Source organism: Salmo salar, unplaced genomic scaffold, assembly GCF_905237065.1.
Source record: "Salmo salar unplaced genomic scaffold, Ssal_v3.1, whole genome shotgun sequence".
Lineage (NCBI taxonomy): Eukaryota > Metazoa > Chordata > Actinopteri > Salmoniformes > Salmonidae > Salmo > Salmo salar.
The window spans coordinates 47,501-66,886 of record NW_025547610.1 but is presented as its reverse complement, the minus strand read 5'-3'; the positions used below and the strand labels follow the sequence as shown (position 1 = coordinate 66,886).

Below are 19,386 nucleotides of genomic sequence, written 5' to 3'. Positions count from 1 at the left end.
CAGGACAAAGACAAAAACAGACAGTTCAGACAGGATGACAGGAGGACAGACAGTTCATTCAACCAGACAGGAGGACAGACAGTTCATACAACCAGACAGGATGACAGACAGTTCATACAACCAGACAGGATGACAGTCAGTCAGTTCATACAACCAGACAGGATGACAGACAGTTCATTCAACCAGACAGGATGACAGTCAGTTCATACAACCAGACAGGATGACAGACAGTTCATTCAACCAGACAGGATGACAGTCAGTTCATACAACCAGACAGGATGACAGTCAGTTCTTTCAACCAGACAGGAGGACAGTTCATACAACCAGACAGGATGACAGTCAGTCAGTTCATACAACCAGACAGGATGACAGTCAGTTCAGACAGGATCTCAGTCAGACACATAGCAAAGAGACGTCAGACTCAGGGTAGATACTCTGAAATGTTTAATCCATTCAGTACAGGGTCGTCTCTCAGTGCAAGTGCCGAACAACAATATGAAGTCGTTGCATTGTGTTCTGGTTCTGTACGGGCCCGAGTGAAAGGAGATGGTTCCCAGTGGACCAACTGATGGAGACAGACGGCGGGAGGGGGGGGGGGGTTGAAGCATAATGTACAGAGGTCAGGGGTCGAGGACAGCTGCATGGGTCGTTCTGGGTCGTCTTGGGTCGTGTTCATTAGGTAACAAACTGAAGAAAACCATCTCGAACGAGGACGGACTTGCTGGACTTAAGTCCAATAAGAAATGCTAAAAAAAAAAATATGTATATGTATGTTTTTTGTTTTTTTGTAAAACATTTTGAAACATTTTTTTTCCATAGTGTGCCTATTGAACACGCCGACTTGGTCAACAGCCAATTAGATTAGACGTCTGTGGGCCAGTCAGAGCAGAGCGGACAGACGAGTCATGTGGTCGCTATGGGAACCGTGCGGAGGAGGAGCCTAGTGAACACGGAGGAATGACCAGCAATGTTGTCTTCATTTCAATCAACCACAGAAATTACTTATATATTTATATTTATATATCTAAAAGTGCATTATGGTACAAAAATATAGGTCAGCAGCACCTCAATACATTTACAAAATAAATACACTGTTCAAACAAAATAAATTACAGCACAATGTGACATTAATAATAATTGACATAGTCGTAAGACAAAACAGAACAGGACAGGACAGGATTTCACAATTATTAAATTATGTCGCTCCGCAGAGCGAGCGTCTGTAAATGTTTTTTAATTGTCTTCGTCATTATCACTAGTCTGGTGCGTTTTACAATATTTACAGAAAAATAAATATTTCCTATCGCAAGAAACCCCTGCAACAGGTATGTCTGGGTGTCCATCTGCATGTCCTCAGGTTTCTGAAACACACAATGACAACAACAAGACAGAAAAGGACATTAGTTCGCTGTAAGACATTCACTGATATTCACTCAGCAATCTATGACCCAGACAACAACAACAACGACGACGACGACAACGACAACAACGACGACGACGACAACAACGACAACAACAACAACGACAACGACGACGACAACAACAACGACAACAACAACGACGACAACAACAACAACAACAACGACGACGACAACAACAACGACAACAACAACAACAACGACAACAACAACAACAACAGCAACAACAACAACAACGACAACAACAACAGCAACAACAACAACAACAACAACAACAACAACGACAACAACAACAACAACACCAACAACGACAACAACAACAACAACGACAACAACAACAACGACACCATCGAGGTGTTTGTTTACCTTAGTCAGAGTGTGACAGTGTTCTAGTGCGGCGCCCCCCTCAGGCCGAAGAAGGGCCCTCGCCACTCCAGGCGGTACCCATTCCCAGGCTCCTCCTCTTCCTGCGCCCAGCCCAGTGAGCGCGCCCTCCTCTTCCTCTCCCCCTCCCTCCTCTCCCCCTCTCTCCTCTTCCCATTCCTCCCTTTTTTTTTTCTTCCCTTCCTTGGCCTTCCGCGTCCCGTCTTTCTCTTTGTACGTTTGGGACTTGTTGGTCTCCTGCGGCAGGTTGGTTCCTTCCTCTTCCGTGTGGAAGTTGATGGGAAGGTTCTTGGTGCCCCCTGGAGGTTTGGGGTGAGGGTGCTGGGTACCTCCCGTTGTACCCAATCCCAGGCTGACCCCTACCCCGGCCACCGGTAGTCCAAGCCCCACTCCGGCTCCGCTGCTGACCACCGGGCGGACAGGAAGTTCCCTGATCTCGGCTGTATGGACCACGTCCAGCAGCTCTTGGAGCCACATGCGACGCTTGAAATCCTGCAGCGTCCGGCCCTTATCGTGCATCAGCTGGGCGTGGGTCACCGAGCGCTTCCTGGGAGAGGAGAGGAGAGGAGAGAGGAGAGAGGGGGAGAGGGAGAGAGAGAGAGAGGGGGGAGGAGAGGGGGAGAGAGGGGGTAGAGAGAGGAGAGGAGAGAGGGGGAGAGAGAGAGGAGAGAGAGGGAGAGAGAGAGGAGAGGGGGAGAGAGAGGAGAGGAGAGGAGAGGAGAGAGGGGGAGGAAGAGGAAGAGGGAGAGAGAGGGGGAGAGGGAGAGAGAGAGAGAGGGGGGAGAGGAGAGGGGGAGAGAGGGGGAGAGAGAGAGGAGAGGGAGAGGAGAGGAGGGGAGAGAGGGAGACAGAGAGATGTGAGAGGGAGGGAGAGAGGGAGAGAGAGAGATGTGAGAGGGAGGGAGAGAGAGAGAGAGAGGAGGGAGAGAGGGGGGAGAGAGGGGGGAGAGAGAGAGAGAGGAGGGAGAGAGAGGAGAGAGGGGGGAGAGAGAGAGAGAGAGGAGGGAGAGAGGGGGGAGAGAGGGGGGAGAGAGAGAGAGAGGAGGGAGAGAGAGGAGAGAGGGGGAGAGAGAGAGAGAGAGAGGAGGGAGAGAGGGGGGAGAGAGGGGGAGAGAGAGAGAGAACAGGAGGAGGACAGTTCGAACTTTACATCACAGAACATTGAGAAAACACAGACATTAGACCTTAGTTTTTACAGTTTTTCTGTTTTCCCACCGTGTGCTCTCAGATTTCCAATAAATGTCTCTGACATGAGAACAACACTTTAAACAGGCAACAGATAAACTGTTCCCTGCAAACAGCATGTTAGTAGCCTGGAATTACAATTTAAAACTTTTGTGAAATGTTTAATCGCTGTAAGTGATACAACCAGCCAGAGAAAACAAATTTTTCAACATTGGCATTGTCTCTTTATTCAGTCCGCTGTGTTCAGATCTGCTGCTCTCGATAAACATCCTGAATGTCACAGCATTGTGTATTAAAAAAAAACCCTCCTCTCCTCTCCCACCACGACTAGAAATATCTTCTGTAATTCGACATGATGGTTGTCGTTGTCTTCATCTCTAAAAACAAACTTTAAAAAAAATATAAAAAAAATCTTTAAAAGTCCTCTCACTACCTCGAACATCTGACCGGGAGCGAAATCCTCTCAGTTCTACTCTGGTGTAGAGTTGGATAAGCAACATGGAGGGGGGGGGGGGACAACTATCCAAAATGTCTTGAAACAATTACACATTTCAACACTCTGATCTTTCCAACATGCCAAAGTAAAGTATAACTCGCTGTTATTTCATCAACAACAACAAACCGTTCAAGCTTTGAGTCAAATCAGAGAATCAACGGCCCACATCTGGAGTACGGAGAGGTCTAAATGGACATGTCTCCACTAGGGGGGGTCAGTCTAATGGACATGTCTTCACTAGGGGGGGTCAGTCTAAATGGACATGTCTTCACTAGGGGGGGTCAGTCTAATGGACATGTCTCCACTAGGGGGGGTCAGTCTAATGGACATGTCTCCACTAGGGGGGGTCAGTCTAATGGACATGTCTCCACTAGGGGGGTCAGTCTAATCGACATGTCTTCACTAGGGGGTCAGTCTAAATGGACATGTCTTCACTAGGGGGGTCAGTCTAATGGACATGTCTTCACTAGGGGGGGTCAGTCTAATGGACATGTCTCCACTAGGGGGTCAGTCTAAATGGACATGTCTCCACTAGGGGGGTCAGTCTAATGGACATGTCTTCACTAGGGGGGGTCAGTCTAAATGGACATGTCTCCACTAGGGGGGTCAGTCTAAATGGACATGTCTTCACTAGGGGGGTCAGTCTAAATGGACATGTCTTCACTAGGGGGTCAGTCTAATGGACATGTCTTCACTAGGGGGGTCAGTCTAAATGGACATGTCTTCACTAGGGGGTCAGTCTAAATGGACATATCTCCACTAGGGGGGGTCAGTCTAATGGACATGTCTTCACTAGGGGGGGTCAGTCTAATGGACATGTCTTCACTAGGGGGGTCAGTCTAAATGGACATGTCTCCACTAGGGGGGGTCAGTCTAATGGACATGTCTCCACTAGGGGGGGTCAGTCTAATGGACATGTCTTCACTAGGGGGGGTCAGTCTAAATGGACATGTCTTCACTAGGGGGGGTCAGTCTAATGGACATGTCTTCACTAGGGGGGTCAGTCTAATGGACATGTCTCCACTAGGGGGGTCAGTCTAAATGGACATGTCTCCACTAGGGGGGGTCAGTCTAATGGACATGTCTTCACTAGGGGGGGTCAGTCTAAATGGACATGTCTCCACTAGGGGGGTCAGTCTAAATGGACATGTCTTCACTAGGGGGGTCAGTCTAAATGGACATGTCTTCACTAGGGGGGTCAGTCTAATGGACATGTCTTCACTAGGGGGGTCAGTCTAAATGGACATGTCTTCACTAGGGGGGTCAGTCTAAATGGACATATCTCCACTAGGGGGGGTCAGTCTAATGGACATGTCTTCACTAGGGGGGGTCAGTCTAATGGACATGTCTTCACTAGGGGGGTCAGTCTAAATGGACATGTCTCCACTAGGGGGGGTCAGTCTAATGGACATGTCTCCACTAGGGGGGGTCAGTCTAATGGACATGTCTTCACTAGGGGGGTCAGTCTAAATGGACATGTCTTCACTAGGGGGGTCAGTCTAAATGGACATGTCTCCACTAGGGGGGGTCAGTCTAAATGGACATGTCTTCACTAGGGGGGTCAGTCTAAATGGACATGTCTCCACTAGGGGGGTCAGTCTAATGGACATGTCTCCACTAGGGGGGGTCAGTCTAATGGACATGTCTCCACTAGGGGGGGTCAGTCTAATGGACATGTCTCCACTAGGGGGGGTCAGTCTAATGGACATGTCTTCACTAGGGGGGGTCAGTCTAATGGACATGTCTTCACTAGGGGGGTCAGTCTAATGGACATGTCTCCACTAGGGGGGTCAGTCTAATGGACATGTCTTCACTAGGGGGGGTCAGTCTAATGGACATGTCTCCACTAGGGGGGGTCAGTCTAATGGACATGTCTTCACTAGGGGGGTCAGTCTAAATGGACATGTCTCCACTAGGGGGGTCAGTCTAAATGGACATGTCTTCACTAGGGGGGTCAGTCTAAATGGACATGTCTCCACTAGGGGGGTCAGTCTAATGGACATGTCTCCACTAGGGGGGTCAGTCTAAATGGACATGTCTTCACTAGGGGGGTCAGTCTAAATGGACATGTCTCCACTAGGGGGGGTCAGTCTAAATGGACATGTCTTCACTAGGGGGGTCAGTCTAAATGGACATGTCTCCACTAGGGGGGGTCAGTCTAATGGACATGTCTCCACTAGGGGGGGTCAGTCTAATAGACATGTCTCCACTAGGGGGGGTCAGTCTAATGGACATGTCTCCACTAGGGGGGGTCAGTCTAATGGACATGTCTTCACTAGGGGGGGTCAGTCTAATGGACATGTCTTCACTAGGGGGGTCAGTCTAATGGACATGTCTCCACTAGGGGGGTCAGTCTAATGGACATGTCTCTACTAGGGGGGTCAGTCTAATGGACATGTCTCCACTAGGGGGGGTCAGTCTAATGGACATGTCTCCACTAGGGGGGGTCAGTCTAATGGACATGTCTCCACTAGGGGGGTCAGTCTAAACGGACATGTCTTCACTAGGGGGGTCAGTCTAATGGACATGTCTTCACTAGGGGGGTCAGTCTAAATAACAGTAGTTATACTGACCACAACCCCTAACCCTGGAAACACAACAGTAGTTATACTGACCACAACCCCTAACCCTGGAAACACAACAGTAGTTATACTGACCACAACCCCTATCCCTGGAAACACAACAGTAGTTATAGTGACCACAACCCCTATCCCTGGAAACACAACAGTAGTTATTCTGACCACAACCCCTATCCCTGGAAACACAACAGTAGTTATACTGACCACAACCCCTATCCCTGGAAACACAACAGTAGTTATACTGACCACAACCCCTATCCCTGGAAACACAACAGTAGTTATACTGACCACAACCCCTATCCCTGGAAATACAACAGTAGTTATACTGACCACAACCCCTAACCCTGGAAACACAACAGTAGTTATACTGACCACAACCCCTAACCCTGGAAACACAACAGTAGTTATACTGACCACAACCCCTAACCCTGGAAACACAACAGTAGTTATACTGACCACAACCCCTATCCCTGGAAACACAACAGTAGTTATCCTGACCACAACCACAACCCCTATCCCTGGAAACACAACAGTAGTTATACTGACCACAACCACAACCCCTATCCCTGGAAACACAACAGTAGTTATACTGACCACAACCCCTATCCCTGGCAACACAACAGTAGTTATACTGACCACGACCCCTAACCAAGACTACAGAACAACACAGCCTTGATCAAGACTACAGAACAACACAGCCTTGACCCAGATTACTACCAGGTAAGGTCTCTAAGTTTGTTCATGTGCTGTAGTCTGCCAGTCTGGATCAAGACTGTTTATTTTTGTTCCAGACCTCGTAGCAGGTAAGAGCTATGTATTTGTTTGCTTGCTGGTTGACAACACAACAGTTATTGTTCAATATCAGTCAACTATTATCTGTTTACCCATGATGCTGTTCTCCTTGGCCTTCAGTATGAGATGATTCATAGCAGAGAGAGAGAGAGAGAGAGAGAGAGAGAGAGGAGAGAGTGTTTCCACTTGATATGTCAGGTCAGCCTGCTAGCTGCCAAACACTAAGAGATGACTCTTCCTTTCTTTAGGAAAATCCCCTTTTTCCCCCCCAATCGGAGAGAGCAGCATCCACTAACTAATCCCTCTACTGTCACAGAGGAATCATGCTGTGTTCAAGAGCATCGGGAAACGGTGGCACTCCGAAAGAAAAGGACAACAATACGTACTTTTGTCCGCCATTTCCCTGAAGTTCTTGAACTTGGGATTTCATTTGAAGTCATTGTCGAATATGGCAGAGAACCCAGTTATTAAAATAAATTCACCGGAAGTTTGCGGTGGGTATGCTAGTTCTGAACATCACATGCTAATGTAAAAAGCTGTTTTTTGAAATAAATATGAACTTGATTGAACAAAACATGCATGTATTGTATAACATAATGTCCTAGGAGTGTCATCTGATGAAGATCATTCAAGGTTAGTGCTGCATTTAGCTGTGGTTTGGGTTTATGTGACATTATATGCTAGCTTTGAAAATGGCTGTGTGATTATTTTTGGCAGGGTACTCTCCTGACATAATCTAATGTTTTGCTTTCGCTGTAAAGCCTTTTTGAAATCGGACAATGTGGTTAGATTAACGAGAGTCTTGTCTTTAAAATGGTGTAAAATAGTCATATGTTTGAGAAATTGAAGTTATAGCATTTGTGAGGTATTTGGATTTCGCGCCACGCAAGCGTCCCACCTTGCCCGGGGAGGTTAAAGAGAGATCGCGCACCCGTTACCCAGCCTGCATCATACCGTGTGTGGATTGGTGTGGGTGTAACAGAGAGAAATACATTCTGACTGTCACCTCTAGTTAAAATCAGTGTGTTTGACAGGTTCTTAGCAGTGAAGTACATCAGGACTCACTGGAAACAAACCACTAGAGTATCTATGGTTACCAACACAGCTGGAGTATCTATGGTTTACCAACACAGCTGGAGTATCTATGGTTACCAACACAGCTGGAGTATCTATGGTTACCAACACAGCTGGAGTATCTATGGTTACCAACACAGCTGGAGTATCTATGGTTTACCAACACAGCTGGAGTATCTATGGTTACCAACACAGCTGGAGTATCTATGGTTACCAACACAGCTGGAGTATCTATGGTTACCAACACAGCTGGAGTATCTATGGTTTACCAACACAGCTGGAGTATCTATGGTTTACTAACACAGCTGGAGTATCTATGGTTACCAACACAGCTGGAGTATCTATGGGTACCAACACAGCTGGAGTATCTATGGTTTACTTAGAATAACACTGTTACCCAGGAACTAACGCTGTTACCCAGGAACTAACGCTGTTACCCAGGAACTAATGCTGTTACCCAGGAACTAATGCTGTTACTCAGGAACTAATGCTGTTACCCAGGAACTAATGCTGTTACCCAGGAACTAATGCTGTTACCCAGGAACTAATGCTGTTACCCAGGAACTAATGCTGTTACCCAATAACTAATGCTGTTACCCAGGAACTAATGCTGTTACCCAGGAACTAACACTGTTACCCAGGAACTAACACTGTTACCCAGGAACTAATGCTGTTACCCAGGAACTAATGCTGTTACCCAGGAACTAATGCTGTTACCCAATAACTAATGCTGTTACCCAGGAACTAATGCTGTTACCCAGGAACTAACACTGTTACCCAGGAACTAACACTGTTACCCAGGAACTAATGCTGTTACCCAGGAACTAATGCTGTTACTCAGGAACTAATGCTGTTACCCAGGAACTAATGCTGTTACCCAGGAACTAACACTGTTACCCAGGAACTAATGCTGTTACCCAGGAACTAACACTGTTACCCAGGAACTAATGCTGTTACTCAGGAACTAATGCTGTTACCCAGGAACTAACGCTGTTACCCAGGAACTAACGCTGTTACCCAGGAACTAATGCTGTTACCCAGGAACTAATGCTGTTACCCAGGAACTAATGCTGTTACCCCGGAACTAATGCTGTTACCCAGGAACTAATGCTGTTACCCAGGAACTAACGCTGTTACCCAGGAACTAACGCTGTTACCCAGGAACTAATGCTGTTACCCAGGAACTAATGCTGTTACCCAGGAACTAATGCTGTTACCCCGGAACTAATGCTGTTACCCAGGAACTAATGCTGTTACCCAGGAACTAATGCTGTTACCCAGGAACTAATGCTGTTACCCAGGAACTAACACTGTTACCCAGGAACTAATGCTGTTACCCAGGAACTAACACTGTTACCCAGGAACTAACACTGTTACCCAGGAACTAACACTGTTACCCAGGAACTAACACTGTTACCCAGGAACTAACACTGTCACCCAGGAACTAATTGTTTTTAAGGAACATTTCTGTGAATCTCCAGAACAACGATATGTCCAAGCTGTGTCCTGACCACCAGGCCAGTTAGTTTTACATAACAGTAAAACCATTGAAATGGCATCCATCATCACACTAAAACTGAAAAAAACCCATAATGATAAAATAAATATTCTCAATTATTTTCCTTAGAAAAGATTAAACATTAGATCGAGGATTTAAAAAAAAAACCTGGTTACATAATTTATTAATTTCTCCGAGCTCTTCAAAAAAGCTACGGCGTAGATATTTACTTGTCCAATGCAATAATATCCTGTTTCCCATACAGAGAGATATATTTCCTGTGATTCTCAGGGAGAGTCAACGAGGGAACTCAACCAGGCATGTCTGTGAAAAACGATCTCCTCTGGGGTTTTTTTTTGTTGTTTTTAACCTTTAATAATAAAGCCCGAACATCAAACACTCCCCAAAAGCACAACTAGAAGAGAGGAAAGGAAGGGAAGAGAAGGGGGGAAGAAAAAAAAGGGTTTTTGGATACATCCTGATGTGGGCACGATTCCAACAAGAACAGACGTCCTTCTTGGCCTACCTGATGCTAATTGTTTCTCTGTGCCGGGGTAAAAGAGGGGGGGGATGGGGGGGGGGAAAGGAGGCAGAGGGAAAGAGAGAAACAAATAGTACACTGTGTTTAATCCTACCCACTAGGCATGTTCATTTCTCTGCTCTGTCTGATTGAAGATCTATCCAAAACCTTGGCAGACAGTTTGCTAAAGCTTTAATTTGGCTCCTGAGGCTTGGTGGACCAGGTCCAACACTATATGTTAGGGTGAGTCCTGACTCCTAAGGCTTGGTGGCCCAGGTCCAACACTATATGTTAGGGTGAGTCCTGACTCCTAAGACTGAGTGGCCCAGGTCCAAACACTATATGTTAGGGTGAGTCCTGACTCCTAAGACTGAGTGGCCCAGGTCCAACACTATATGTTAGGGTGAGTCCTGACTCCTAAGACTGAGTGGCCCAGGTCCAAACACTATATGTTAGGGTGAGTCCTGACTCCTAAGACTGAGTGGCCCAGGTCCAACACTATATGTTAGGGTGAGTCCTGACTCCTAAGACTGAGTGGCCCAGGTCCAACACTATATGTTAGGGTGAGTCCTGACTCCTAAGACTGAGTGGCCCAGGTCCAACACTATATGTTAGGGTGAGTCCTGACTCCTAAGACTGAGTGGCCCAGGTCCAACACTATATGTTAGGGTGAGTCCTGAGGCTTGGTGGCCCAGGTCCAACACTATATGTTAGGAGTCCTAACTCCTGAGGCTTGGTGGCCCAGGTCCAACACTATCGTGAGGGTGAGTCCTCCTGAGGCTTGGTGGCCCAGGTCCAAACACTATATGTTAGGGTGAGTCCTGACTCCTAAGACTGAGCGGCTGGTTTCCAATACATTTGATTGACTCAGTGCTTGTCCTATTTCCAAGCTGTCGACACTGTGTTTGATGTTAGCTGAGATCATATGTGTTGATATGTGGTCTGGAAGGGTTAGTTTAGTGTGATGATGGAATACAGTAACTCTGTTGTTGAGGACTCATTCTCCTTCGGTTTAGTTTCCATAGACCCCTCTGGTAAACTGCTTCACACAATGATAACTTAATAAAAAAAGCTTTATGTTCTAGGACAGTGCAGGGTTATGTTAGAGAAACAGACAAAAAAAAAAAAAAAAAAAGTTTTAAACGTTTTGCAATGTTACAAAGAAATGCGATTTTAATCGTGTTTTTTTTATTTATTTATTTTTTAAATCACAATCTTTCATTTAATTGGATGTTCCCTTACAATCCAACTCAGTTCAGATCACTGCCAGAATGTTTCGTCCAGACTGTAACTCACCAGAACCCACAGCTCTATCTCCTAACAGTATGGACCTACCAACCAGACCCCACAGCTCTATCTCCTAACAGTATGGACCTACCAGAACCCACAGCTCTATCTCCTAACAGTATGGACCTACCAACCAGACCCCACAGCTCTATCTCCTAACAGTATGGACCTACCAACCAGACCCCACAGCTCTATCTCCTAACAGTATGGACCTACCAACCAGACCCCACAGCTCTATCTCCTAACAGTATGGACCTACCAGACCCCACAGCTCTATCTCCTAACAGTATGGACCTACCAACCAGACCCCACAGCTCTATCTCCTAACACTATGGACCTACCAGACCCCACAGCTCTATCTCCTAACAGTATGGACCTACCAACCAGACTCCACAGCTCTATCTCCTAACAGTATGGACCTACCAGACCCCACAGCTCTATCACCTAACAGTATGGACCTACCAACCAGACCCCACAGCTCTATCTCCTAACAGTATGGACCTACCAACCAGACCCCACAGCTCTATCTCCTAACACTATGGACCTACCAGACCCCACAGCTCTATCTCCTAACAGTATGGACCTACCAACCAGACTCCACAGCTCTATCTCCTAACAGTATGGACCTACCAGACCCCACAGCTCTATCACCTAACAGTATGGACCTACCAGACCCCACAGCTCTATCTCCTAACAGTATGGACCTACCAGAACCCACAGCTCTATCTCCTAACAGTATGGACCTACCAACCAGACCCCACAGCTCTATCTCCTAACAGTATGGACCTACCAACCAGACCCCACAGCTCTATCTCCTAACACTATGGACCTACCAGACCCCACAGCTCTATCTCCTAACAGTATGGACCTACCAACCAGACTCCACAGCTCTATCTCCTAACAGTATGGACCTACCAGACCCCACAGCTCTATCACCTAACAGTATGGACCTACCAACCAGACCCACAGCTCTATCTCCTAACACTATGGACCTACCAGACCCCACAGCTCTATCTCCTAACAGTATGGACCTACCAACCAGACTCCACAGCTCTATCTCCTAACAGTATGGACCTACCAGACCCCACAGCTCTATCACCTAACAGTATGGACCTACCAGACCCCACAGCTCTATCTCCTAACAGTATGGACCTACCAGAACCCACAGCTCTATCTCCTAACAGTATGGACCTACCAACCAGACCCCACAGCTCTATCTCCTAACAGTATGGACCTACCAACCAGACCCCACAGCTCTATCTCCTAACAGTATGGACCTACCAGAACCCACAGCTCTATCTCCTAATAGTATGGACCTACCAACCAGACACCACAGCTCTATCTCCTAACAGTATGGACCTACCTACCAGACCCCACAGCTCTATCTCCTAACAGTATGGACCTACCTACCAGAACCCACAGCTCTATCTCCTAACAGTATGGACCTACCTACCAGAACCCACAGCTCTATCTCCTAACAGTATGGACCTACCAACCAGACCCCACAGCTCTCTCCTAACAGTATGGACGTACCTACCAGACCCCACAGCTCTATCTCCTAACAGTATGGACCTACCAGACCCCACAGCTCTATCTCCTAACAGTATGGACCTACCAACCAGACCCCACAGCTCTATCTCCTAACAGTATGGACCTACCAGACCCCACAGCTCTATCTCCTAACAGTATGGACCTACCAACCAGACCCCACAGCTCTATCTCCTAACAGTATTGACCTACCAGACCCCACAGCTCTATCTCCTAACAGTATGGACCTACCAACCAGACCCCACAGCTCTATCTCCTAACAGTATGGACCAACCAGACCCCACAGCTCTATCTCCTAACAGTATGGACCTACCAACCAGACCCCACAGCTCTATCTCCTAACAATATGGACCTACCAGACCCCACAGCTCTATCTCCTAACAGTATGGACCTACCAGACCCCACAGCTCTATCTCCTAACAGTATGGACCTACCAACCAGACCCCACAGCTCTATCTCCTGACAGTATGGACCTACCATCCAGACCCCCCATGAACCCTCCTGAGTCCTACTCTATAGACGACCCCATGAACCCTCCTGAGTCCTACTCTATAGACGACCCCATGAACCCTCCTGAGTCCTACCCTACAGACGAGTGGACCCCCATGAACCCTCCTGAGTCCTACCCTACAGACGAGTGGACCCCATGAACCCTCCTGAGTCCTACCCTACAGACGAGTGAACCCCCATGAACCCTCCTGAGTCCTACCCTACAGACGAGTGGACCCCATGAACCCTCCTGAGTCCTACTCTATAGACGAGTGGACCCCATGAACCCTCCTGAGTCCTACTCTATAGACGACCCCATGAACCCTCCTGAGTCCTACTCTATAGACGAGTGGACCCCCATGAACCCTCCTGAGTCCTACCCTACAGACGAGTGGACCCCATGAACCCTCCTGAGTCCTACTGTACAGACGAGTGGACCCCATGAACCCTCCTGAGTCCTACTCCATAGACGAGTGGACCCCATGAACACTCCAGAGTCCTACTCTATAGACGACCCCATGAACCCTCCTGAGTCCTACCCTACAGACGAGTGGACCCCCATGAACCCTCCTGAGTCCTACCCTACAGACGAGTGAACCCCATGAACCCTCCTGAGTCCTACCCTACAGACGAGTGGACCCCATGAACCCTCCTGAGTCCTACCCTACAGACGAGTGAACCCCCATGAACCCTCCTGAGTCCTACTGTACAGACGAGTGGACCCCATGAACCCTCCTGAGTCCTACTCCATAGACGAGTGGACCCCATGAACACTCCAGAGTCCTACTCTATAGACGACCCCATGAACCCTCCTGAGTCCTACCCTACAGACGAGTGGACCCCATGAATCCTCCTGAGTCCTACTCTATAGACGACCCCATGAACCCTCCTGAGTCCTACCCTACAGACGAGTGGACCCCCATGAACCCTCCTGAGTCCTACCCTACAGACGAGTGGACCCCCATGAACCCTCCTGAGACGACCCCATGAACCCTCCTGAGTCCTACCCTACAGACGAGTGGACCCCATGAACCCTCCTGAGTCCTACCCTACAGACGAGTGGACCCCATGAACCCTCCTGAGTCCTACCCTACAGACGAGTGGACCCCATGAACCCTCCTGAGTCCTACTCTATAGACGAGTGGACCCCCATGAACCCTCCTGAGTCCTACTCTATAGACGACCCCATGAACCCTCCTGAGTCCTACCCTACAGACGAGTGGACCCCCATGAACCCTCCTGAGTCCTACCCTACAGACGAGTGGACCCCCATGAACCCTCCTGAGACGACCCCATGAACCCTCCTGAGTCCTACCCTACAGACGAGTGGACCCCATGAACCCTCCTGAGTCCTATTCTACAGACGAGTGGACCCCATGAACCCTCCTGAGTCCTACTCCATAGACGAGTGAACCCCCATGAACCCTCCTGAGTCCTACTCTATAGACGACCCCATGAACCCTCCTGAGTCCTACCCTACAGACGAGTGGACCCCATGAACCCTCCTGAGTCCTATTCTACAGACGAGTGGACCCCATGAACCCTCCTGAGTCCTACTCTAGAGACGACCCCATGAACCCTCCTGAGTCCTACCCTTCGGGGGAGGGGACCCCATGAACCCTCCTGAGTCCTACTCTATAGACGAGTGGACCCCCATGAACCCTCCTGAGTCCTACTCTATAGACGACCCCATGAACCCTCCTGAGTCCTACTGTACAGACGAGTGGACCCCCATGAACCCTCCTGAGACGACCCCATGAACCCTCCTGAGTCCTACCCTACAGACGAGTGGACCCCATGAACCCTCCTGAGTCCTACCCTACAGACGAGTGGACCCCATGAACCCTCCTGAGTCCTATTCTACAGACGAGTGGACCCCATGAACCCTCCTGAGTCCTACTCTATAGACGACCCCATGAACCCTCCTGAGTCCTACTCCATAGACGAGTGAACCCCCATGAACCCTCCTGAGTCCTACTCTATAGACGACCCCATGAACCCTCCTGAGTCCTACCCTACAGACGAGTGGACCCCATGAACCCTCCTGAGTCCTACCCTACAGACGAGTGGACCCCATGAACCCTCCTGAGTCCTACCCTACAGACGAGTGAACCCCCATGAACCCTCCTGAGTCCTACCCTACAGACGAGTGAACCCCCATGAACCCTCCTGAGTCCTACCCTACAGACGAGTGAACCCCCATGAACCCTCCTGAGTCCTACCCTACAGACGAGTGGACCCCATGAACCCTCCTGAGTCCTACCCTACAGACGAGTGAACCCCCATGAACCCTCCTGAGTCCTACCCTACAGACGAGTGGACCCCATGAAACCTCCTGAGTCCTACCCTACAGACGAGTGGACCCCATGAAACCTCCTGAGTCCTACCCTATAGACGAGTGGACCCCATGAACCCTCCTGAGTCCTATTCTACAGACGAGTGGACCCCCATGAACCCTCCTGAGTACTACCCTACAGACGAGTGAACCCCCATGAACCCTCCTGAGTCCTACCCTACAGACGAGTGGACCCCATGAACCCTCCTGAGTCCTACCCTACAGACGAGTGGACCCCATGAACCCTCCTGAGTCCTACCCTACAGACGAGTGGACCCCATGAACCCTCCTGAGTCCTATTCTACAGACGAGTGGACCCCATGAACCCTCCTGAGTCCTACTCCATAGACGAGTGAACCCCCATGAACCCTCCTGAGTCCTACTCTATAGACGACCCCATGAACCCTCCTGAGTCCTACCCTACAGACGAGTGGACCCCATGAACCCTCCTGAGTCCTACCCTACAGACGAGTGGACCCCATGAACCCTCCTGAGTCCTACCCTACAGACGAGTGAACCCCCATGAACCCTCCTGAGTCCTACCCTACAGACGAGTGGACCCCATGAACCCTCCTGAGTCCTACCCTACAGACGAGTGAACCCCCATGAACCCTCCTGAGTCCTACCCTACAGACGAGTGGACCCCATGAACCCTCCTGAGTCCTACTCTATAGACGACCCCATGAACCCTCCTGAGTCCTACTCTACAGACGAGTGGACCCCCATGAACCCTCCTGAGTCCTACCCTACAGACGAGTGGACCCCCATGAACCCTCCTGAGTCCTACCCTACAGACGAGTGAACCCCCATGAACCCTCCTGAGTCCTACCCTACAGACGAGTGAACCCCCATGAACCCTCCTGAGTCCTACCCTACAGACGAGTGGACCCCATGAACCCTCCTGAGTCCTACTCTATAGACGAGTGGACCCCCATGAACCCTCCTGAGTCCTACCCTACAGACAAGTGAACCCCCATGAACCCTCCTGAGTCCTACCCTACAGACGAGTGAACCCCCATGAACCCTCCTGAGTCCTACCCTACAGACGAGTGGACCCCCATGAACCCTCCTGAGTCCTACCCTACAGACGAGTGGACCCCAGGAACCCTCCTGAGTCCTACCCTACAGACGAGTGGACCCCCATGAACCCTCCTGAGTCCTACTCTATAGACGAGTGGACCCCATGAACCCTCCTGAGTCCTACTCTATAGACGACCCCATGAACCCTCCTGAGTCCTACCCTACAGACGAGTGAACCCCCATGAACCCTCTACTCTCTCTCTTTCTCATCGTCTGTTAGTCGCCACGTTCAAAGCTCCTCCTGGGATGACCCAGCACCACCTGGTTCTAATCTCCTCTCAGGCGCCCTGTTCCCCAGGAACCAGGAACAAGCCTGTCAACACTGCAGCCAAATCATTCTCAGATGTTACTGCTCACATCCCTCCCTCTGAGCAGGGATGCTGCCCTGATCCAGTTAGATAGACACTGGTTACATCCTGGCACCCTAGTCACTAAAAAGTGCAGTGGGCCCTGGTCAAAAGTAGTGTACTATATCGGGGAATCGGGTGTCATTCCAGACCAGCCATAGACTCTCTCCATATAGAGAACCTACATAGAGATCCTACATAGAGATCCTACATAGAGAACCTACATAGAGAACCTACATAGAGAACCTACATAGAGATCCTACATAGAGATCCTACATAGAGATCCTACATAGAGAACCTACATAGAGAACCTACATAGAGATCCTACATAGAGAACCTACATAGAGATCCTACATAGAGAACCTACATAGAGAACCTACATAGAGATCCTACATAGAGATCCTACATAGAGAACCCACATAGAGAGCCTACATAGAGATCCTACATAGAGAACCTACATAGAGAACCTACATAGAGAACCTACATAGAGATCCTACATAGTGATCCTACATAGAGAACCTACATAGAGAACCTACATAGAGATCCTACATAGAGAACCTACATAGAGAACCTACATAGAGAACCTACATAGAGATCCTACATAGAGAACCTACATAGAGATCCTACATAGAGAACCCACATAGAGAACCCACATAGAGATCCTACATAGAGATCCTACATAGAGATCCTACATAGAGAACCTACATAGAGATCCTACATAGAGATCCTACATAGAGAACCTACATAGAGAACCTACATAGAGATCCTACATAGAGATCCTACATAGAGATCCTACACAGAGATCCTACATAGAGATCCTACATAGAGAACCTACATAGAGAACCTACGTAGAGAACCTACGTAGAGAACCTACGTAGAGATTTCTACATAGAGAACCTACATAGAGAACCTACATAGAGATCCTACATAGAGAACCTACATAGAGAACCTACATAGAGAACCTATATAAAGATCCTACATAGAGAACCTACATAGAGAACCTAAATAGAGATCCTACATAGAGAACCTACATAGAGAACCTACATAGAGAACCTACATAGAGATCCTACATAGAGAACCTACATAGAGAACCTACATAGAGATCCTTCATAGAGAACCTACATACAGAGAACCTAAATAGAGAACCTACATAGAGAACCTACATAGAGATCCTACATAGAGAACCTACATAGAGAACCTACATAGAGATCCTACATAGAGAACCTACATAGAGAGCCTACATAGAGATCCTACATAGAGAACCTACATAGAGAACCTACATAGAGATCCTACATAGAGAACCTACATAGAGAACCTACATATAGAACCTACATAGAGATCCTACATAGAGAACCTACATAGAGAACCTACATAGAGATCCTACATAGAGAACCTACATAGAGAGCCTACATAGAGAGCCTACATGGAGAACCTACATAGAGAACCTACATAGAGAGCCTACATAGAGAGCCTACATAGAGATCCTACATGGAGAACCTACATAGAGAACCTACATAGAGATCCTACATAGAGATTTCTACATAGAGAACCTACATAGAGAACCTACATAGAGAGCCTACATAGAGATCCTACAGTGCCATAATATCAAGTCTCATAGATGTGTCAATGTTATGAGGCTTCACCTTTACCAGCCCTCTCCTCTCCTCTCCTCTCCTCTCCTCTCCTCTCCTCTCCTCTCCTCTCCTCTCCTCTCCTCTCCTCTCCTCTCCTCTCCTCTCCTCTCCTCTCCTCTCCTCTCCTCTCCTCTCCTCTCCTCTCCTCTCCTCTCCTCTCCCCTTCCCTCTGGCTCTCTGGCTGTCTATGGCTTCATTAAACCTGCCTCACCCAGAGTGAGGGAGGACAGGACACACAGAGAACCACTGCAGCCTGTGTCAGAGATATTATCTGTGTCAGAGATATTATCTTTCCAAGGCGAAAAGCCCTCAGAGCATGTTTTTCATTCTGGCCCTCATGGGTTTCAAGGAGCGTGTCCCAAATGGCCCCCTTATTCCCTTTCTAGCTGCCCTATGGAACCCCGGTCAGAAGTAGTACACTGCATCGGGGATAGGTTGCAGTTTGAGCCTCATCTACACAGGGTTGTCGGGACTTGAAAGAGGGTTTTTACTCTGTTAGGCGTAATATAGTTCCACCAAGAGCGTTGGGTTTAGCTTGGTCGGCCGCCTGGGCCGTTCATCAGCACTATTCAACCCTCTTTAAGACTCCTCTTTATTCTGACAGACACCAGGCAGCTAGCGAGGGGGTCCAGCCCAGAGAGACCTGAACAACCAGGACAGACCAGGAAGTACGGAGGGAGAAGCTAGCAGGAGGGCCCAGTCCAGAGAGACCTGAACAAC

General features: G+C 48.6%; 1 protein-coding gene across 1 annotated transcript in view; it reads right to left on the bottom strand.

Annotated features, from left to right (window-relative positions):
• Positions 1–427: 427 nt before the first annotated feature.
• The window catches only part of LOC106592443 (parathyroid hormone-related protein-like), a 21,701-nt gene continuing 2,742 nt past the window's right edge, over positions 428–19,386 (bottom strand). The window contains 3 exon segments of the mRNA XM_045711436.1: positions 428–1,361; positions 1,785–1,993; positions 1,995–2,349. Coding sequence (XP_045567392.1) covers positions 1,808–1,993; positions 1,995–2,349 — 541 coding nt within the window. The 3' untranslated portion in view covers positions 428–1,361; positions 1,785–1,807.